The 23419-nt window shown below is 38.6% G+C and overlaps 1 protein-coding gene across 1 annotated transcript in view; it reads left to right on the top strand.

Annotated features, from left to right (window-relative positions):
* The first annotated feature begins 3597 nt into the window (after positions 1 to 3597).
* Positions 3598 to 23419, top strand: part of LOC135482516 (neuronal acetylcholine receptor subunit alpha-10-like) — a 32902-nt gene continuing 13080 nt past the window's right edge. The window contains exon 1 of the mRNA XM_064762602.1: positions 3598 to 3886. Within this exon, the coding sequence (XP_064618672.1) occupies positions 3823 to 3886 (64 nt within the window). The 5' untranslated portion in view covers positions 3598 to 3822. The remainder of the gene's footprint in view (positions 3887 to 23419) is intronic.

Consider the following 23419-nt stretch of genomic DNA (forward strand, 5'->3'; position numbering starts at 1 on the left):
AGCCCTAAAACATAACGCTAACCTGGCTAGACTACCTAACTGAAGGAGAGAGTTTATGCCGACGCCAAACATGTGCAAATATTCTAACGCTGCTTTAGAGAGTTAAGGTATGCCATGTGGCCCATTCGCTCGTATCGTTGCTGTTAGCAAAATGGTACATTATGGGGTGTTTCATTCGTTCTTACGAGCTGCTCAGATGGCATTCCTTGCTGGCAGCATATCCTCATTAACTATGGCTTTGACAAGTAAGTGAAACGTTAGCACCATAGATCCCATAGCAAAATAGTACCAAGTGTCCGTTAATAAAAAAACCAACTGACATTGCCAATGACAAATGCCCCCGAGTCGCTTAATCATGCATCTGACTTAATATTTAGAATGAAAAGTAGCAAGTAATGATGATAGATATAATCCCTTGTCACATGTTATCACAAAGCGGTGATTTCAACTGAGGCAGTATGAGCCTGCAAAAAATATCGATCACAGAATTTCAAAACAACGCCTCGGTTTTGGTAAACATTCTAGCTCCACCCAGCGGTTTTGGTGAGCCAACCAATGCCTCAAGTTCGGTATCAATTCCTAAAGCTATATCAAGGTCATCCCTAAATAAATGAATCGCTGAGTAAATGAGACCAAATTTGAGATAATGCAATGAACATACATGTAAGTAATCAAATTGTCCTTAAATCGTCGTGAAAGGAATGTTATTTGACCGATAAGTATCTAGACGCAGACGGCGGACGACCCGTTGCCATGACAATTAGAACTCCTTAATCGGTTATTGTGTGGATAATTGCCCCAGTGGTGCTATTGCAAAGTTAAGTATCCAGTATCATATCTCAGCCGATTATTTGGCTGAATAGAGTGAGTCGTGTGTGTGTAGGGAGGGGGGGGGGGGACTATGTCGCTTTAGGGAAAAATTCTGTGCCATCTTTGTCAAAAATACGAAAGCATCGTGGTATCATAACTTCATGTATTACTGTATACCGCCATTTTTTGTGGGCGTTTTTAATTAAATTTCGCAAAAAAACCAAAATTGCAGAAACTATCTTTTGGTTGGAAATGACTACATTGTATACTAAAAGAAAATATTTTATCCGCCTAAATAGAAATTATAAAATTTTTCCTTTTATCAAAATTTATTCCATTTTTTTCGAGAATAATCAGAATACATGATGTCAATGCCTAGCCACCGGGATACATCTAAATGCATTATATTAACTTATAGCCCTGTTCCTTCTCAGACACTGTCACAAGTTTGGTTTGTGTTACACACTTACATTTCAAATCAAATTATCACTAAGTTCTGAAGAATTACTAATCCTAAAACCTTGTACATGTGTAGTTCGTGACGTAGCGCACTCCTTAGCAGTAGCATACTCAGTAAAGTTACCTATGGACAGAAAGTGCATCTGCCTCTCACACCCTTTAACGATTTATAGAAAATCCTTCAATACGTCGGATGTTTACAATATTCCTGCCTGCAACATTTGGTAATTAGGATTACCTATAACTAAACATCATTGTAACACCAGGTAACATTACCTGGGCGGTAAGCTTGATGACGTTATCAGAATATAAAGATTTCTCCAAAAATAGATGAAAGGATCTTATTACATGTAACGTTAGTTAATTATTCAGATTAAAAACGAAGCTGTGGTAATAATAAATATCATATCAATTCTATCGATTCTGAGTTAGATCGTGAATATTGATTCGTTAAAGGGAAGATTAGGTATAAGATTTTGCTTTGCTATTTTAATGAAAGCACAACATCAGTACGTAATGCCTGTTGGTGACTTGAGCGTGATAATGCTCAACACAATGATGACATGTTTTGATTGCACCCTTTACCAAGGGTGTATTATCGGTGTAGAAGTTTGCAAGTATTCTAGAATCGGATGTCCGGACCGCTTGGGAACTTGTCCATTTTCAAATACAGTAAAATGTATACTTGCACCAAACACGAAACCTACAATTATAAAAGCAAAGAGAGGGGAAAATGTAATTGACTTGGTATCGTAGAGACTCGGATTCGGAGTCTTAGAAGAGGACTTAACAATTAATCAATCGATAAACGAGGAATTGCCGCAGCAATGGGTTCACCCTTGATAGACGCTGTGGTATCGATCGTGTGGTTCACCATTCGCCATTGGCACCGCTAGTCCAAAGCCTTTTCAACAGATGGCTCTGTTTCCATCAATAAGAACACGACTGAAGGAGTCTGGAAGTTCCGCATCGGTTATATTTCACCACCCGACGTTCATTAGCAAAAAAAGGAAGTCTTTTAAAGGGTCTAGTTCACTTGGTTTCTTAGCTGTCATTTCAACTATAAGTGATACACGCCACTGGGTACCAAGAACATTCAAATCTTTCGGCAGATATGTTGATCAAATGATGATTCCTCGTAAGAGATGTTCCTGACAACACATTGAGTAGCAATTGCACAGAACTAGAAACCTAATATTTACTTTTTTATCAATGCTTATATATGAATATTTGGCCGATATTTGAGAAGCAATGTTAAGTTGTAAATTAACTTCAGCAACCCGATTTTGTGATGTGCAGTAGAGTGTGTAAAAAGCTTCAGAAAATCGGAATCGCAATGATTTCAGTGCAATGTGCGGCACCATCCAAGAAGTAAGGAACGGATCCATCTCTCTTAGTGCATTATTATACCACGACATCACCCTTCTCATGTTTATAAGTACGCGATAATGTTCTTTTCGAGTTAAAACTTCTTTTACGCTTCATTTGGCATTAACTTGAAATGTTCCCTTCGACTGGTTTTGATCCCTCATCCATCAATCAGTGATGTCACTTGTCGCGTTTTCCATTAAACCACACTGAGTTTGTAATGCCTGGCTTCTAGAGTTGCGTGAAAAACATTTGCCCATTTGAAAAATGATTCATAGGATCTTACCACTGGTTTCGGAAAGGGTAAAGGCCACACTCGTTCTCATGGCAATGTAGTTAAGACCCCAAAGAAAGATTAGTCTACTATAGTACATGTTACGCTACTAGGCTGGCAATGGAAGAGTCACAATTTATACGATTCCAAGTCCATGGGTTCAATCTGTCATTAAACAGGATGCGCTAGTTAAGAAAACTACATTACATTCACTTCTTTATCTCATCTACTTTTTCACTGCGTCTTTAAGAATTTTACCCGTAATAAGGCCGAGTCTCAAATCTCCACATCCCAGAAAACCCAAGCTGCCATAGTATAGGGGATGCATGAAAAGGTAGAACATGTCAGAATAATTGTGAACTAAAATTAAATCAGAAACTGAAAAATATATACCACCATATGGCAGTTATTATAACTTTATTGACGATTTATTCTGGATACTCAGAGCTGTTCCACTGTCAGAACACCCAATACAATAAATAGTTAAGCGCACCTGCTGCGACAGCCCACCTGTATTCAGTATGAAAAGAATGTTGAGAGATCCTCTGAGTTTCCAACAAAAACTGTGCAAATCCTCCCGGTTTTCAGCATCTGAAACCACCAACAGGCATTATCGTCATATCACAGCGTCTGTTGCAGTACAGACTGACTCACCCCGAAACCGTGATGGTTGCGTCCGTTTGGCGAGAAACAAGCGTGTTGGCGCTTGTTCCGTCGAAACTCAATATAATGACTAACTGTATAACTAATACAATATCAGCAATTATCAGAGTTAACTTTGGTGTTGGACTATGTGGATTAATTAAATAATAGATTTTTAGCTTGACATGTCTGAAATTTTGTTCGGGAGTCTTGTCGTTAATTGCACTTCTCAGATGGTTTCTACCTGTGGCGGAGGATGAGACTTTAAGATGACAGTCCAACTGATGGTGGCCTGCATCCTAGTGTGGTTTCTCGGTGGCGTACAAGAGTCCGGTAAGTGTTTCACCAACTATTTACACGGTCCATCTATTGATTATTATTTGTTTATGACTACATCTGTCATCACTTATCGGACTGTGCAATGCGGTTTTCCGTGTGTCTAGATATGACATGGTGCATTCGTAGTACTTAATGCAAGCCAACGACTATTTTATGCACATCTATCCCATTCAAACTGTCAACTCGACGTTTCACTCTACAATATTCTGAACCATTAAAACGATCAGTATTTATCATTTATGTCGTGTTTTTCGCCAGTTCGAAAGAAGTCCTAGGTAATAGGGACCTGGAGCTGATTGCATTAGTTAGCACGTCACTATGAAATGTATTGACCACGTCTTGACTTGTTAACCACCAATATGTTTTTTTGCACCACCTCTATGCTTTTGGGGAATCGTCTATAGTATCTTTGTATCTACTCGAACATTGGCCAGATTAAGCGTGACTGCTGAAAATATTGAAATGTATTAACCCTTTCATGGTCAGGTATCAATTTTTTCTTCTATTGCACCAACTCTACAAAAGAGGCAATTGCATAGATGCGCAGCAATATTCGTCTGGAGTACTATGGATAAATTGACAAATGGCCTGAGCTGAAGAGACTTTTAAGAAGCAGTAATGACATTTTATGCTCGGAATGGCAATGCATTGAGCAAAATGGTTAATAGGCGGATGGGGATTTCGTGCAGTGTCACCAAACCTAATGGGGCGTTGTGCACTTTTCTTCTAGAATAAGAGAAAGAATCGCTTTAAGTCAATGGAGACATTTGTTGCAATGTTCAGGTAATCAATGAGTAATCAAGTGTACTGCACGTAATCATTCTTTTTCTGTCTGAATACAAGTTTACTTGGTGCTTGGAATCTCATCAGTGATATACCCAGTATACAACCATAGTCAGTCCAACTCACAAGCATACCTGAAATCCGTTTTTGCGTGGAATTTAACATCAGCTAAAAACTGTAGCGACTATTTTGATAAATAAAGGAAGCAGGTAATATCACTTGAAATTTCGGCGAACAAAAAAATCTCGTATTGGGATATTTTGCCAGGTCCTACTTAATAAACCTGGTAACATTTCAGAATTTGTTTACAGCGAAAGCTGAACTCGGTGCTCAGATAAAAAAGCGAATCCATATTTTATAGTGGGTTTTTTTTTCGACAAATACCAACATTGCAATCCCAGGCGTCATCATCAACACTAGCTGCCTCAAAGTAAAACCAATTATCACCAATCCTCATTTAATACAACCTATCATGGTAATGATGGAGTTGAAGCCGCATGCACGGTGATATCTCGGGCTTTTTATTTTCGAATATTGATTTCCTCGAATGTTTCATGGCTTTTAAAAAAGGAGAATTGAATGCTTGATAAGAGGGCGACACATTTCTCTGCACCATATGTAACGGCAGCGGTCTTGACATGAATGAAAAAAGAACCATTTTGTTGTCTTTGATAACAATAGGACGCAGAAACAGGCAAGAAACTCCTCTATTGGTCGTTGACGACCAAACTATTTGTCAGTGATATTTGTCAGCCCATTTGCTGATATTTGTCAGCCCAGTCAGATATTTGTCAGTCATTCTATGCACGATTACCATTAGGAAGCATACGCTGCCAGGGATTGGTCACAATTACCACTTTTCTTACCTAAAGCTTGAATGCTTAAACCATCCGTAATTAGGAGCATAAAGAAATATGCTTGGAGTTATCCTTGGCGTAGGATCATTACAGTATCGAATGGGCAATGCAGCAAGATATGATTGACTAATTTGTTTGGTAAAAATGAAGTTAACCATTAAGCACATTACATTATATGTCAGCGATTCACTTTTTTACTGACTGAAATTTATCGCCACTCAAGTACAGGGCGATTAAAAAAGCAACATCAATAGAATCAATACCATGTTTTTTTTTCCATGATCGGGGGCTGGACGGCCTGAAGCCCCGATTTCAAAAGAAAACATGACCCGATTCATTTCGAAAACAGTCATTGAAGCGAACCAAAGCGGATAAGTTACAGAGCGTAGTCTTTCACACGGTTCATATATAAGTTCTCATCAAGCTCTGGCTCTCGAATCACTACAGATTGTCATATTAGTGGCACAAATTAAACTGATGGACATTCGTACTTAATTCATGTGGTTATTTAACATCCCTTGAACGCCGACGTTCACATGCCATACGTAAATGATGATGGCGATCTCGCCTAACGTCCCAAATCAAATTCCGTCTAAACTATCTCGTGATGTCGTTTGCATTCAGATTTGCTGGAAATGTCTTATCGGTCAACAAAATAAATTGTCTCACATTTCGCCTCTTGTCAGTTGATGGTGAAGGTCATATAGAGAATTTGTCTTGAGAATGGAATGATGCGGTGTCGAATCCACATCCTTCAACCCAATTTGTATAGCTCAACAACGTCTATAAGGTATAAAGCATTTGGCTATGATTGTAACATGGTTATCATCATCATCATCGTTACATTCAGTGATTGACTCTCGATTGCTGGCCTTCATAATCCACTGTCTCATGTTTGTGATTAGGGATGTGTACATCCAGTGTACATTGTACATAGTTCAATTATTTTCGTGGACAGCATGACGTTTCTCTTGATCAGTCCAATCATTATTGCCCATGGCCAAGTCATACATTAATTTTATATCGTTATACGGTAAGGGCATGTGTCCACTGACTGCGATTGCGAGATGGCGCAGGTCATCGCTTCGTTACATACCAGACAGAAAAATTGTTTGCTTTGTGATGTCGCATGCTCTGCTCGATTCAGACTAACTCGCGTTCTGTGGGAGCCTACCCTACGCTACACGGATCATAAACATTTTTAAAACACACCGCTCTCCCCCATAACATCGTTCCGTATTCACCTGATACGCGTACAATCTGTTGACAGGGAAGCCTAAAATAAATCGAGTGCAATTGCGAAAACACATGTAGCAAATCAGTAGTTAGCACTGCATCCAAACAATGCACATTATCACATGCGTCATGTCGCAGTCAGTGGATACATGTACACACCAAACACTATTCCAAACTTGGATTTCGACGGACAATCTCTTCCAAATGACATCAGAAAATGATGCCCCTGTATACAACAGTCTGTCATTTATAGGACCATTATATATAGCTAGACGCAGTACATTGGACATGTCTATTTGGCGTCAGATTATGATTCATCATCGTTCGATCCCAACCTATTGCAGTCGCCTTAATGTTGCTCATTTTACCCAAGGGTCGGGTAGAATCGGACATTAGGTCGTAACATCCAAGATAAAGTAGACCTGTGCAACTACGATACTATGTTATATGACTGTGTTGATATTTCAAGGTTGGAGAATATACCGGTATAAAGCAAGGTGATGGAGGTCTGGTTTTATTTTCGGAATCTGAAGTGACCCATGGCCCTGTTCCTTTGCAGCAGTTCTTGTGTCATGGATTTGTTTCGGCGAGGGGTTCACTCAGGTCCGATACAAGTATTTTCAAATGGTACATGTACGTATTGGCCTGGCGAGGGTGATTTACATCACAAAAGTATCACAAAATAAGTATCACAAAATCCACTTCTGTCTCACCTTGATGAGATCAGTTGTTCTTGGTGCTCACTTTCCATAAAATGGGTGTGGCTACAAGGGTAGCGATAACAAAAGAGCCCCTGCTTTTGTATGGATGCCTTTGCTTAAACTTTAAATGTTAAATAATATAAGCATAAGCTTTTGAAGTCTTCACATACTAGTTCGTTCATGTTGTGTACAGCCTCCTTTTTAACGCGTTGAAAGACAATCTGAGTTCTGTTGTTCAAAAGCTGCGATGTTTGACGGCAAAAACATACAAATCAAGCAGGTACTGCCTGTTCAGAATTAGTTCTTTGCCCGTAAGTGATACACACCTGCTTAAAAAATTTACAGATGTACCTGCGCAAATCAGAACACAACTCTTGATGCCCATTCTATTGCAACAGGCAGTACACGTTGGTGTAAATTTGCGTTTACTCTCAAATGTTACCTGCTGTATTATTTTGTCTTTTCCATGTTCGTCTCGGATTTCCATCTTTTCCTCAACTACGTTGTATCAAATATTCTTAAAGACTTATGAACACTTGATTGTATTGATTCATCATTGTTTTGAACATTTGACGGTATGACTGTACCCCGCCTATACGTGCCAAATTTGCACCTTAAGAGGTCAAACTTTCTTTGACATGCAATTGATATTTGTTATCTTAATGGTTGGAATACTCAGAATACTTTGGGTGGTGATTACCTGTGCTTTTAAACGGATGAGTTATTAGTTACGATTTTTCATTTCGTTGGAGCGTGAGATGTTTGCAGGTCTACCCCAGGGCCGACAACTCAGTGGACGTGGCCTCCATAATTTAATATGAAGTTCCATGAAGTTTACAGGTTATTGGGTATCTCTGGTAACTTCCGTATAAGTAGAAGCAGGCCTCAACGATTGTGTCGTTTACACTTACAGGTGAGAAATTTATTTGAATCGACAACGCTTCAAGAACGCGTCGATAGGTGCTAATAAAATACACCGTTACACCTATTACCATTTTCCACAATTTGGAAAAAGCTTCGAAAGATTCCCAGCAAAAAAATTCAATATCTTTTTTCGTCCAGAAACCGTTGGATTTTATGGTTTCTAAGCACGTTTGCCGTAAGTTTGTAAGTACAGGATGCAACTGATGGTTAAAGAGGGAAATGCAGGGGCAAGGGACGCCAGTACGCCAGATGAGCGCCTCTAGGTAGGGTGGCCAAACTTCGCCGAGTTATGGGTCAGGCATTTACTGCTGCGCTGATTCTCGACCTTTATGAATACAAATTTTGAAAAAAGAAAATCGCGAATAGAAGTTGGGGTTTCAGTGTATGCACGAATGGCACAGCTCTTGCTGATTCGTCGTATTCATCAGAGCAGAAAGCAACAGACTCTTCTTGATGTAATATTTGGATCAGTATAAATGATCAATTTTATTCTGACAGTAACGGAAGTCCACTAAATACACATGATGTGTCTTGCGAGCTGGGGATGGGGACGAAAAGGTTCTTAAGCAAATACTTCAATACTCAATACTGCTAAATGGATTAATCTGGGGATGGAACACTTAACGCTATTGGGAAGAAGTGTTGGCCAGTCAATCGCAAAGAGCACTTCGCAGCCAAGTCAAGCATATTTTTGTATTGATGTTGTAGATGTTTACCATGTTAAGAGGCCAAAATGTTGACGTATTCACTCTCTCTTGAAGCTCATCAGGAAGGCTGTGGCCGAGTTCTTCAATTGATAATTGGAATACAGATAGTGGCCATGCGCGGCAACGCTGAAGAACAGGGCCAGATCAACTCGGTCAAGGACTTCGGCAGAAGATGAGCACCCCCTTCCCTGCTAAATACGGGCCTTCATCAGCCTTGCAGTTTCATCAGCGATTTTTTTAAAGCATTTAACTAAGGTCTACGGGTTCTACTCTTAGCATTATTAACTGTGATTGTGGTATTTATCAAATCTCTTTTCGTAAAGTTTGATTGAGAATGATTTTCTTACTATTTTGTAAAAAGGATTGTTTTGATTTCTTGTCGTTGCAAATCAAGCTGATGCCACAGGAAGATCTAGATTTAATTTCATGATATGGAGAGAGGTGAGTGGGCCATCTTATGTTCTACATGTACATACATGATGTACATGAGGCCGACTCTACGTCATCAGATTTTGAGGAATTTCCTTTTTGGAGAGACATAGATGCGTTCGACCCTGTCACCCAAGTTTTAAATAAACTGAGATTGCAAAATTAATGTTATCGTTATAGGTTATTAAGTAATCAACATATTGTGCAGTACGCTACATACATCATCATATCTCTTCGTACAGCAATCTTCAACCGGTTAAGAAATTTATTTTTTAACTGGTGTATTATCCCCAGTAATCTCAGAACGTCACGCTTTAGCCTAATTAATGAATCTACCCGACTCCGTGGTCACATATCTATCATAAAACTGTCTGCTATCCATGACCTGGACACAACTTAGATCATTCTCATTAATACCCAGTGCATACACCGCAAACTATTAGCTGTCATGAAACATATGACAGCTTCAGCGTATTTGACATTTTATCAAGATCTACTGTACGACTCTATCAGGAAAAGGCTTACAATCTCGCCAGGCCATCCATCACTTTAACTGACTGCCTCTAATGAATACTGGCAACCCATTCTCGCTAGCGATACCCTTAGCATCTACCTGCCGGCCGTGTTATGGAATCTGTCAGGGAAATCATGGGATGGACTGTATTAATTTCAAAAGGGTCAGACCTTTCCAGGATACATGCTTATCGAGATGATTTGTCTTTTATGGGTAGCAATATTGACCAGGGCTTCTGGAAACAAAGCCACACACATTGCCAAATATACTAATATGCATCTGAAGCATGGCTTAGGAAGACCGGTTAAATGGCACATGTCAACCATTTGCAGATTCCTTTTTGGACCCATTTCGATTCTGGGCCCCTCAATGGAATTTCAATTAAACGTACTATATTCTGCATCTCGGCCTGCTCATTAGCAATAAGCCAATCAGGACGCTTTATTTGGGTATCAGCTTCGGTAAAATTCTGCTTTCGAAAAACGCTGAATTCAACAGATCGGAAAAATTGAACGCTTGGCTGTCGTTTGAACCAATAGTTAGAAGCATCAGTTAGACACAGAAATACGTCACCGTGTTCGACTCCTTTAGAATTCAGACAATCACATCAGCTGCTAGTCGTGGTCATCCTGTATTTCACCGATGTGAGCTAGTCACGCCTACCACCAACATAGCCGCGGAGGTTTGACGGACCGTAATACGTCGCCCTTTTTCAATCACAGATAAGATATCAACCAAGTTTATAAAAACAATCAGAGATTTGGATAAGAAAGGTAAGAGGGATTGGGAACGGAAGCTAGACGTGATCAACTGCCGGCGTATTAGTATTGGTTCCGTCCATGGGGTGCCTGGCCAACTAATCAAGTGCACGGTTACTGTTGACAAGAGGTGGTGCAAACAGTTTTTTCCCCCTTGACCTTTCGTGCATAACAAAAAAGAATGACGTCAAAAGCAAGCCACTTTTTCTAACTCGTGCACTATAAGATACATGTGTATATCTATTCTTGCAGAGAGGGATAAGGATCGTACTGTTGATGTATTGTCATGGAAGGTTGAAAAAGTTTTAATTTACACCTTGAAACCAGCATCAGTTAGCGTTACCATAAAAAAAACATGTGAACGAAGTGAAAAAAATTAGAACGTACACGACCTATGTCCGACCGATGAGAATCATGCATCAAGATCACGTGCTTTGCATGAGATCGGTACAGGCAGTCTCGCTTAATGAGATCAGTCACCAGATTTGTCATTTACATGTATCACTGTGATTTATCGGGAAAAAAAGGTTTGTGTATCCTTCTCAACGGTATTTATTTCATGCAACACGAGCAGCACTCCACAATTTACACTTCTCTCCAGCTACCTCACCAGTGCCATTTTGAATACCAATGCACGGCATTTAGTTTTATTTACGCTCACTTGAGAGAGTAAATGGGTCCAAGCGAAAAGAATCTTATTTATGGCTCATTTAAAAGCACTAAATATCCGGCCTGCCGTTTGCTGGACTAACATGCTTCCCAAAGTGGTCTTTTAGGAAGAATTTTCAATTAGAAACGATATCAATGGGTTTCCCAGTTGGTCACCACAGAAATAAACAAATGGTTATATGCAAGCTAACACTAATTAGTTATGGCAGCAGTTTGGCAATGGAATGTATTCGTAAAGGCGCCATTAGTGTCCAATAAAGCGCTAACCACAAAGCTCGTGTAGCGGGATGCTGGCTATCATACCCTACCACTGAACACGAAGAGCTATTAAGAGACACTCTATTACCACGTTGGAAATAAATCAACCGTCCCAGGACACATACCAAAATGATGTACATTGTCTCACGTACAATTCACATGACTCGGCGTACTACCGATATTAATCGAGGCTGAAGTGATCCAGCCATCAAACACTGGTCATAGGTTACACTAGTCTTCTTATTGAGATGTATCGCTGATGCTGGTGCAGGACACCGTACGTATTTCTTTTCGCAGGTGGTACATTTTGGAGAGAATAAAATCACATCACTTTTAACCGCATGATAGCTCTGTCACGGGTTCACAATACGGAAAGAAATCTATGGACTAAAGGATCGAATCTCGATAGTGTTGCGCAGATTATTTTGAACACAATCGAAGAACTCTCAAGGAGCTTACGGGATATCAGCGAAATTGAGAGAAACTGACAACCTGTGCCATTCACATTATGCGCAGAAATAGGTCCCACCGGATCCGTTGATAAAAAACTGAATCCTGCACGTATTTTTAAATTCTTGTATCTGTAATAAAACTAAAACTAGACAATGGTTGCTGAATAATATATAAAATGGTTTGCCAATATGTCCAAGTAGGAGGACATTCTGTAACAAGCGTTTATCTCCATTATGCAGCATTTATCAAAATCAGATAAAGTGATCTGTTTCGGTTCAGTTCATGATCAAGCACGCATGGGAAACATTAAGTTACATTACAATAACAATATAACCCACTGAACAAATTTATGCCAGTTTTATTGGTATCGTCTGATGAGTATTATCAATCAAAAGGAATTAACGGTAAAAAAATTCAATTTCTTCTCTTTAGGGAACATGGAAAGTCTTTTGATACTATGGATTTAAAACTAATACGCAGTGTTAATTGTTGCATGTAATAAAAAGCAACATTCAAACCCAAATTGTTCCTCATTATGCATGAGCGTGCATCTGAATGTACATGGCCCGTCCCATAAGATCGCGTTGATATTGCGGCGTCACAGAGTCAGATTTTGGTATCGGGTGTGAATCATGAAATTGACAACCGTGAACTTCGACTGAATCCTATCAGAAAATCGCATAAATATTCGATATCAAATAAGTGCTGAATTGGGTATTTAATGGTTCGGGGGCTCGCGAAGCCAAACGATTTTATCACAGTTCGATCTCGTAACTTATGTCGTGTTTTTCATGCATATATACAATTATTTCCCCGGTTACCACTTCAAAAAAATGTATTCACTTCGATTTGTCATTCATTCATGTGCCTCTATTTAAAAATCGAATTTAACATTAATTAATCGTTTATATATTGCTTTTGGTAGTAAAAATAACCGCTTCGAAGATGCCACAGTATCTTAACCGGGCCATATACTAAACCCATCCAAAGTATTTTTTGTTGCATTACATGTACATATATTAACAGCATAATGGCAACAGCCTGAACGGCTGTCTCATCAGAACAATTTGGCTGATGGCACGCTAGTGGCAAGAGTTATCCATGGAGATATTTCCCATAAAACATGTTTCATACACCAAACCACATATCGATGATCCACGATAAAATGGAAACTATTTCACATTCCTGTTTCTAGAAAAACGTCAACATCATTTGAAAATATCAATAATAACAATAATAATAATATAAATGTCTTTTAACATGAATGAAAGAAACCATGTCAATTCTTCCTCAAAAGCAAAGAAAGGCAGTCGAATCTTCCTACGAATGAAAGAAATCATGTCAATTCTTCCTCAAAATCAAAGAGAGGCAGTCGAATCTTCCTATGTATGAAAGAAATCATGTCAATTCTTCCTCAAAAGCAAAGAACGGCATTCGGTTCTTCCTATGAATGAAAGAAATCATATCAATTCTTCCACAAAAGCAAAGAAAGGAAGTTATTTCTTCCTATAAATGAAAGATAGCATGTCAATTCTTCCTCAAAAGCAAAACAAATCATTCGATTCTTCCTATAAATGAAAGAAATCATGTCAATTCTTCCTCAAAAGCAAAGAAAGGCATTCGGTTCTTCCTATAAATGAAAGAAATCACATCAATTCTTCCTCAAAAGCAAAGAAAGGCGGTCGTTTATTCCTATGAATGAAAGAAATCATATCAGTTCTTCCTCAAAAGCAAAGAAAGGCAGTCGTTTCTTCCTATAAATGAAACAAATCATATCAATTCTTCCACAAAAGCAAAGAAAGGAAGTTATTTCTTCCTATAAATGAAAGATAGCATGTCAATTCTTCCTCAAAAGCAAAACAAATCATTCGATTCTTCCTATAAATGAAAGAAATCATGTCAATTCTTCCTCAAAAGCAAAGAAAGGCATTCGGTTCTTCCTATAAATGAAAGAAATCACATCAATTCTTCCTCAAAAGCAAAGAAAGGCGGTCGTTTATTCCTATGAATGAAAGAAATCATATCAGTTCTTCCTCAAAAGCAAAGAAAGCCCGTCGTTTCTTCCTATAAATGAAAGATATCATGTCAATTCTTCCTCAAAAGCAAAGAAAGGCATTCGGTTCTTCCTATAAATGAAAGAAATCATGTCATTTCTTTCTCAAAATCAAAGAAAGGCAGTCGGTTCTTCCTATGAATGAACGAAATGATGTCAATTCTTCCTCAAAATGAAAGAAAGGCATTCGGTTCTTCCTATAAATGAAAGAAATCATGTCAATTCTTCCTCAGGAGCAAAGAAAGGCATTCAGTTCTTCCCATTAATGAAAGAAGTCATGTCAATTCTTCCTTAGGAGCAAAGAAAGGCATTCAGTTCTTCCCATAAATGAAAGAAATCATGTTAGTTCTTCCTCAAATGGAAAGAAAGGCAGTCGGCTCTTCCTATAAATGAAAGAAATCATGTCAATTCTTCCTCAAAAGCAAAGAGAGGCAGTGGTTTATTCAAATAAATGAAAGAGATCACGCCAATTCTTCCTCAAAAGCAAAGAAAGGTCGTTTCTTCCTATGACTGAAAGAAATAATGTCATTTCTTCCTCAAAAGCAAGTAAAACGCAGTCTAATCTTCCCATGAATGGAAAAAAAAGTCAATTCTTCCTCAAAAGCAAAGAGAGGCAGTCGTTTCTTCCTATGAATGAAAGAAATCATGTCAATTCTTCCTCAAAAGCAAAGAAAGGCCTTCGACTTTTCCTATAAATGAAAGAAATCATGTCATTTCTTCCTTAAATGCAAAGAAAGGCAGTCATTTCTTCCTATGAATGAAAGAAATCATGTAAATTCTTCCTCAAAAGCAAAGAAAGGCAGTCGAATCTTCCTATGAATGAAAGAAACGACATCAATTCTTCCTCAAAAGCAAAGAAATGCAGTCGTTTCTTCCTATTAATGAAAGAAATCATGTCAATTCTTCCTCAAAAGCAAACAAAAGTCATTCGGTTCTTCCTATAAATGAAAGAAATCATATCAATTCTTCCTCAAAAGCAAAGAAAGGCGGTCGTTTCTTCCTATAAATGAAAGATATCATGTCAATTCTTCCTCAAAAGCAAACAAAAGTCATTCGGTTCTGCCTATTAATGAAAGAAATCATATCAGTTCTTCCTCAAAAGCAAAGAAAGGCGGTCATTTATTCCTATGAATGAAAGAAATCATGTCAATTCTCTTACTCAGGAGCAAAGAAAGGCATTTGGTTCTTCCGATAAATGAAAGAAATCATGTCAATTCTTCCTTAGGAGCAAAGAAAGGCATTCAGTTCTTCCCATAAATGAAAGAAATCATGTCATTTCTTCCTCAAAAGGAAAGAAAGGCAGTCGGCTCTTCCTATAAATGAAAGAAATTATGTCAATTCTTCCTCAAAAGCAAAGAGAGGCAGTGCTTTATTCAAATAAATGAAAGAGATCATGTCATTTCTTCCCCAAAAGCAAAGAAAGGCAGTCGTTTCTTCCTATCAATGAAAGAAATCATGTCGATTCTTCCTCAAAAGGAAAGAAAGGCATTTGGTTCTTCCGATAAATGAAAGAAATCATGTCAATTCTTCCTCAGGAGCAAAGAAAGGCATTCAGTTCTTCCCAAAAATGAAAGAAATCATGTCAGTTCTTCTTCAAAAGGAAAGAAAGGCAGTCGGCTCTTCCTATAAATAAAAGAAATCATGTCAATTCTTCCTCAAAAGCTAAGAAAGGCAGTCGAGTCTTCCTATGAATGAAAGAAACGATATCAATTCTTCCTCAAAAGCAAAGAAAGGCAGTCGTTTCTTCCTATAAATGAAAGATATCATGTCAATTCTTCCTCAAAAGCAAAGAAAGGCATTCGGTTCTGCCTATTAATGAAAGAACTCATATCAATTCTTCCTCAAAAGCAAAGAAAGGCGGTCGTTTCTTCCTATGAATGAAAGAAATCATATCAATTCTTTCCTAAAAGCAAAGAAAGGCAGTCGTTTCTTCCTATAAATGAAAGATATCATGTCAGTTCTACCTCAAAATCAAAGAGAGGCAGTGGTTTCTTCCAATAAATGAAAGAGATCATATCAATTCTTCCTCAAAAGCAAAGAAAGGCGGTCGTTTCTTCCTATCAATGAACAAAATCATGTTAATTCTTCCTCAAAAGCAAAGAAAGGCAGTCGAATCTTCCTATGAATGAAAAAAACGATATCAATTCTTCCTCAAAAGCAAAGAAATGCAGTCGTTTCTTCCTATTAATGAAAGAAATCATGTCAATTCTTCCTCGAAAGGAATGAAAGGCCGTCGAATCTTAAAGAAATGATATCAATTCTTCCTCAAAAGCAAAGAAAGGCAGTCGAATCTTCCTATGAATGAAAGAAATCATGTCAATTCTTCCTCAAAAGCAAGGAAAGGCCGTCGAATCTTCCTATGAATGAAAGAAATGATATCAATTCTTCCTCAAAAGCAAAGAAAGGCAGTCTAATCTTCCAATGAATGAAAGAAATGATATCAATTCTTCCTCAAAAGCAAAGAAAGGCAGTCGTTTCTGCCTAGAAATGAAAGAAATCATGTCAATTCTTCCTCAAAAGCAAAGAAAGGCAGTCGAATCTTCCTATAAATGAAAGAAATCATATCAATTCTTCCTCAAAAGCAAAGAAAGGCAGTCGAATCTTCCTATGAATGAAAGAAATGATGTCAATTCTTCCTCAAAAGCAAAGAAAGGCAGTCGAATCTTCCTATCGATGAAAGAAATCATGTCATTTTTTCCTCAATAGCAAAGAAAGGCGTCGTTTCTTCCTATAAATGAAAGATATCATGTCAATTCTTCCTCAATAGCAAAGAAAGGCATTCGGTTCTTCCTATGAATGAAAGAAATCATGTCAATTCTTCCTCAAAAGCAAAGAAAGGCATTCGGTTCTCCCTATGAATGAAAGAAATCATGTCAATTCTTCCTCAATAGCAAAGAAAGGCGTCGTTTCTTCCTATAAATGAAAGATATCATGTCAATTCTTCCTCAAAAGCAAAGAAAGGCATTCGGTTCTTCCTATGAATGAAAGAAATCATGTCAATTCTTCCTCAAAAGCAAAGAAAGGCATTCGGTTCTTCTATAAATGAAAGAAATCATGTCATTTCTTCCTCAAAAGCAAAGAAAGGCAGTCATTTCTTCCTATGAATGAAAGAAATCATGTCAATTCTTCCTCAAGAGCATAGAAAGGCAGTCGAATCTTCCTATGAATGAAAGAAATCATGTCAATTCTTCCTCAAAAGCAAAGAAAGGCATTCGGTTCTTCCTATGAATGAAAGAAATCATGTCAATTCTTCCTCAAAAGCAAAGAAAGGCCTTCGGTTCTTACTATAAATGATAGAAATCATGTCATTTCTTCCTCAAAAGCAAAGAAAGGCACTCGATTCTTCCTATGAATGAAAGAAATCATGTAAATTCTTCCTCAAAAGCAAAGAAAGGCAGTCGGTTCTTCTATAAATGAAAGAAATCATGTCATTTCTTCCTCAAAAGCAAAGAAAGGCCTTCGGTTCTTACTATAAATGATAGATATCATGTAAATTCATCCTCAAAATCAAAGAAGGGCACTCGATTCTTCTTATGAATGAAAGAAATCATGTAAATTCTTCCTCAAAAGCAAAGAAAGGCAGTCGGTTCTTCTATAAATGAAAGAAATCATGTCAATTCTTCCTCAAAAGCAAAGAAAGGCAGTCGGTTCTTCTATAAATGAAAGAAATCATGTCAATTCTTCCTCAAAAGCAAAGAATGGCAGTCATTTCTTCCTATGAATGAAAGAAATCATGTCAATTCTTCCTCAAAAGCAAAGAAAGGCAGTCGAATCTTCCTATGAATGAAATAAATCATGTCAATTCTTCCTCAAAAGCAAAGAAAGGCAGTCGGTTCTTCTATAAATGAAAGAAATCATATCAATTCTTCCTCAAAAGCAAAGAAATTCATTTGGTTCTTCCCATAAATGAAAGTCTTGACATCCACTGTTCACCAACCAATACCTGTCTTTCTCAGTAAAGTAATTTTCGGACCAGCCATTAAGGATAATGCTTTGTACTAGAAGATATAACCTAATATTCTGAATAACTCTCACTTTGTCGAATTTATTCTATGATCCTTTTCACTGAAACTGGAGGCAATCTTCCCACCCCCGATCGTGAGCTTCCTCACCATCCGGCACCGATGACAGCCCTATAATGGTGAAGATCGTGCTTTATTAGTTCCTTCATTATTAAAGTTAGCTACGTAAAAGTTGCGCCGAAAGGCGACATATTTCAAACAGAAGCTAATAGAAGTGCCTTTGGTGATAAAAGCAGCAGGATCGTAATCGAAAATTATTAATGTAATGTCTAATGCTTAGTCTATTAGAGTACTGATTTATTAGCTTTGTGTCCTTGTTCTGTCATTATCTTTTACTGTTATGTATCAGAAGCCCCTGAGCCCATGACGAAAATGGGCTTGGGTGAATAAATCTGTCCGTTCTTCACTCTATCCTGAAGGTGTAGCACATCAGGAAGGAAGGCTTACATGTACCATTGCCAAAACCTTCGTGGTTGATTAAAAAATGTAGGTGCATGGTTTAGCATGGCTTAATTTAACGCAATTCATTCCCTAGTCCTTTCATCTATGATATAGGGCATATAGTCATACGCCGACTGGCTTTTATTTTTTATTTTACTGAACGCGTGATGCGCAAGTTTGAGGGATATCTCAATGTGTAGTCTTGCCAGCGATTCCATCTTTCCCACACGATGAAATCGATAAATGTAATTTAGAATGACATTTTCGATTTTACTTTCAAGACAGATTCAGTATGAAAATAACTGGTTCGACCCGTTGAAACTCGTTTCTAGTTTATCGCTGTCACTACTCGCATTCGAAACTAAAGAAAATTGCTTGGACGCACGGAAGAAGAACTGCCACATGATATTTGCTATTTCTGCCAACTCTGTACGACGTCCTTAATTAGAACAACATGACGTATTTTGTATTCTACTAGATTTGGTTCAATTCGATTCAACGTATTCAGCCACAACCGCCTTTCAAAAGAACTAATCAGTAGTATAGAACCGGATCTTGTAGAAGACGAAATACGCCTATAATCCAGTGTCCCGGTTGGCTAAAAATGGTCCCCCCCCAGTCCTTTGTCAACTAAGGGCAGTGTATATATTTGACACGACTGTTGCGTATTGCCATGGGAATGACACGCGCAGGTCTCATTTATCAGTCTGGTCACACGTACTATATATAACATTTACAATCAGAAATACTGTATGGCACAGTTCTGCGACAGGATGTTCTTGAAATGAAAAGAAATGCAATTGCTATCTTCTCCAAGCAATTAATTGCGGACAATTTGTCTATTAATGGTGTCGAGTTTTGGGGTTTTTTTCTCATTAGAGGTTTTTTGCTCATTTATATTTCAATAACTGGTCTATTAGGCAACTTCCACAAGAGAAAGAAGTCCCACTGTGGAAAACGGCAATTGCTTATCTCAAATTGAAGGCACTAGCAGACTAGGTTACAAATCTAACCAGCAATATGATGTGACTGGCTTATCACTGCGGCAGGTTTCTCGACCGATATCAAGATATTCACAAAATTTATTTCAGTCTAATGCAATCAAACTGCTCTTAGCATTAAACGATTTCATGAATACAAAATTGCGTTCTGGCGCCTGCAGCTGGTGTCCGCAGTCTCTTCTATAATCCTCTCGAAATGCACAGGTTTTGCATGGGTTGTTGTTTCGGCGGTGTATGGAGATGATATCATATTTGTCTGTTAAACCAAATCGATTTCCCTCATTTTGGAAAATATCGATAGCTCAACTTCTGCACAACTACGTACAAAGGAATTGTACGACATTGCCATGAGGGGCGGTTAAGTATCGCCTTTGAGCATTGGCCACAAAGGCCAATTCCGTTGAATACATGAGCACAAATTCCATATCAGGTTATTGGTAGATTACCAATAACTTAAAATTTGTGATATCACCAATGCCTTAACTAATCGCCTTTTGCCCAAAACACGCAACCGACTTAGCATACTGTTCGACCAATGTCGATCAGCCTCAATCTCGTTCAAAAACAGCCTTCGATTGCAAGATCTCATTCCAAGATGTAAGTTTTGCTAAAGTAGATGTTCGAAATTTATTGAATTCGCTGCCATCAAATCCTATTATCGATGACATGGGACGAATATTGTCTGCCAGAGAAGCCGTTATGGAGCGAAGGTATCTGTCGGGGTGACTCGTAATATAGATTGTGATTGATTTCATCGTCTTGACTTATTTCTAATAAAAACATTGCTGAGAAAAAAAGAATGAGCTCGAATGACTTTTGGGAGTTCTCTCGTGTAAATGATTTAGATGCTGCATATGTGAGTGTGTCGACAGCGGTTTTAATCATACTTAGGAATATTGTAAACCGCAGACATATCCATATTGCGCCACGAGGCATCATTAGGGGAGAAATACGAAAGAATGGAAAATACGGAACTCGTCGTAATAATTGAGTAACGGTACGTAAAGAATAGCTCCGTTCGGGTTTAAAACTATCGTAGTTGAACGACATCGTGTATTTTTAAAAATCCTATGCGTCTAAAGCCTGGTCTACACTAGCAAACATTCGCCAACAATTGTTGGCCAACATGAGCCAACATCATGTTGGCGAATGTTTGGGGACCCGCCCACACTATCAAACACAGGCAAACATTGCCAAACAAGTTTGACTAAGTTTGACCGTTTGACTAAGTTTGGCATGAATTTGAGGGCAATTTGGAGGGAAAATCAGTCATTTCTCTTCATTTTTTCTTTAAAACAATGGAGAACCACAGGAAGAAAGCATGCCTAGGTGCTTCAGCAGCAATTCTTTCAGTTGTGATTAACCCCCGTCGCCGCCGCAACTGACAAAAGCCATACTTGTGGAAAAAGCATGATGGGGCCTATCACTGCCTCCTTCAAGAGTTAATGGCCTCAGACTTCAAAAGCCTCAAGAATTTCCTGCGGATGGATGAAGCTTTTCGTATTCTGAAATTAAGTGTTCAATTTCTTGAAATTGCCATTCTCTATCTTTCATTGAGGCTGCCATTTTGTCCCAGTAGCTCCATCACATGATCCAAATCTGTTCCCTGATTGGCTGCTGATTGCCCAACACCAACCAACATGTTGTTCAGAAGTAGCATGGCCTAACATAGGCCAACATTGGCCAACAAGTTGGCTGATGTTTTCACTTGTTTTTGGACCCGTCCACACTGGCAAACAATAGCAAACATGCCTCTGCAACAAGGCCCAACACGATGTTGGCCAATGTTGGCCAACATTTGTTGGTTCATGTTGGCTAGTGTAGACCGGGCTTTAATGTCTAGAAAATCTTGAGGCGCTAAAGCCATCTACAGTGGTGCCGACATAATGAGAAATGGCCTTTTTTGAACGTTGTGCCAAGCAAAAATAAGTTAGTGACCGCGCTGATGGCAATTTTATTTTTGTCTCGGTAAAACCTATTGATGCTGAGTACTGTGCATAATGCAATCAACCTGAAATGATATGATTAGCTGTGCGTGCTTTGCTGCTTGGCAGTTTCGCTGTCAGTTTACGTGGTGATGCGAAACAGTGATGCCCCAGTGGAGGACATGGTGGCGAAGTCAAAAGAAAGGAGACAATCCGATGATCATGATTATCAGCTGAATCTGGGTAAGAAATGTGTTAAGCCGAGCTACGTGTATCTTCATAAAGTGAGCGCATTGCAACTTACCTTTAGCTGGGCAAAGCAAAGAACGTTGTAGTGGTCAGGCCTGATGATCGGGGTTTTAAGTTACCAAGTTATGAAAAGACACTACACTGATTCATAATGCTGCATGCCGTACGCTCTGAATTATGCAAGTTTCTGTTCTTTTTCAAGAGTTCTGCCCTCTTGGTTTAAAAAACACCCAAAATGACGACCCGTATATATTTGTGAAATCAGTAGACCTACTATAACTTCACGTTTTTGTATATACTTAAGTCCTAGACGTGAATCGGGCTGATTGAGTGAGAAGCTTGCATGTATCTTATTGTCCCGTTCATGGATTCAATCCTATTCGAAATGCAACAATGATAAGAACCCAAAAACCACCAGACGCATTAAAATGATGACTGCTGCATAGCTAAGCCTCTGATACTTAATCGATAGAAATGGTTTCTATCAAATATAGTGGCATTAATCAGTCGGAATATTATTGGTGTTTGGGATTTGACTTATAGTCAATGGCAGGAATGAATAAGCTATGGGCACACCGGTAACCAGAAGCCAGCGACGCCCTACGCCATTTCAGCGGCCCACCAATTCTAGCTGCTGGTATCCGCTTGGCTTCTTTTCCAAACGTTCCAAATCTAGAGCGGGAAATCTCTATGAAGATACACTAACATATCATTGCCACAAAACAAATCGCTACCAAGAACTCTTACCACAAATCATATGATCTCATCCTTAAAGATTTGATCAGCATAAAGATCTAAAGATTTTATTTTGACAGTTCGATTTCTATTGAACAAACATGATTTATGCGGATCCACTTTTTCATGCCAAGAATTATGTCATGGCTGTCTGTATTGAATATGTTACATGTTGTCGATTGCCACTGGTAATCAGAAAACAAGCAGTATAGGAAGGGCATTAATTAAAAAGTTGTGAACAGCTCGCCCATGATACTACATGTTTCATGCCAACATTTTGCGTCTTGACTTTGTAAAATAAACTCAGAATCTGTTTCTAATATGCATGCTGACATTCTGATCCATCAGATTACTCCGTCCGTAACATCCCCTCATTGGGGTAACATAGTCCGGGTCGGCGGAGTGGATCCAAAACTTGAGGTTCAAGATGACTACAGCACGATAGGCCATCCTATCCGACATGCCAGAAAACTAAAAGAAAACATGGCATTATATCAGAAATTGAACAGAGGTAATGATATTGATGCAATGCTCTGCCTTCATGCTTGGGATCATACCATCTGCTTCATTGTACCATTTCAATAGATTATCCTGGAGCTACAAATGTATCAATCGCAGCTTATTTGCTTTGCTTTATTTGGAGTCGACTACACGTGATTTGCAGCCGCGATGACATTGATTTCCTTTATCTCTTTGTACTGATGAAGCGATTATGATTTTCTTATAGTCTATTGGTCTCTTAATGTCCGCCACCCTAGGCATTCGCTTTGTGCACTGGTATTGACTTCTCTCGCGCAGGTTTTCTATTGGTG

Source organism: Lineus longissimus, chromosome 2 (assembly GCF_910592395.1).
Source record: "Lineus longissimus chromosome 2, tnLinLong1.2, whole genome shotgun sequence".
NCBI lineage: Eukaryota > Metazoa > Nemertea > Pilidiophora > Heteronemertea > Lineidae > Lineus > Lineus longissimus.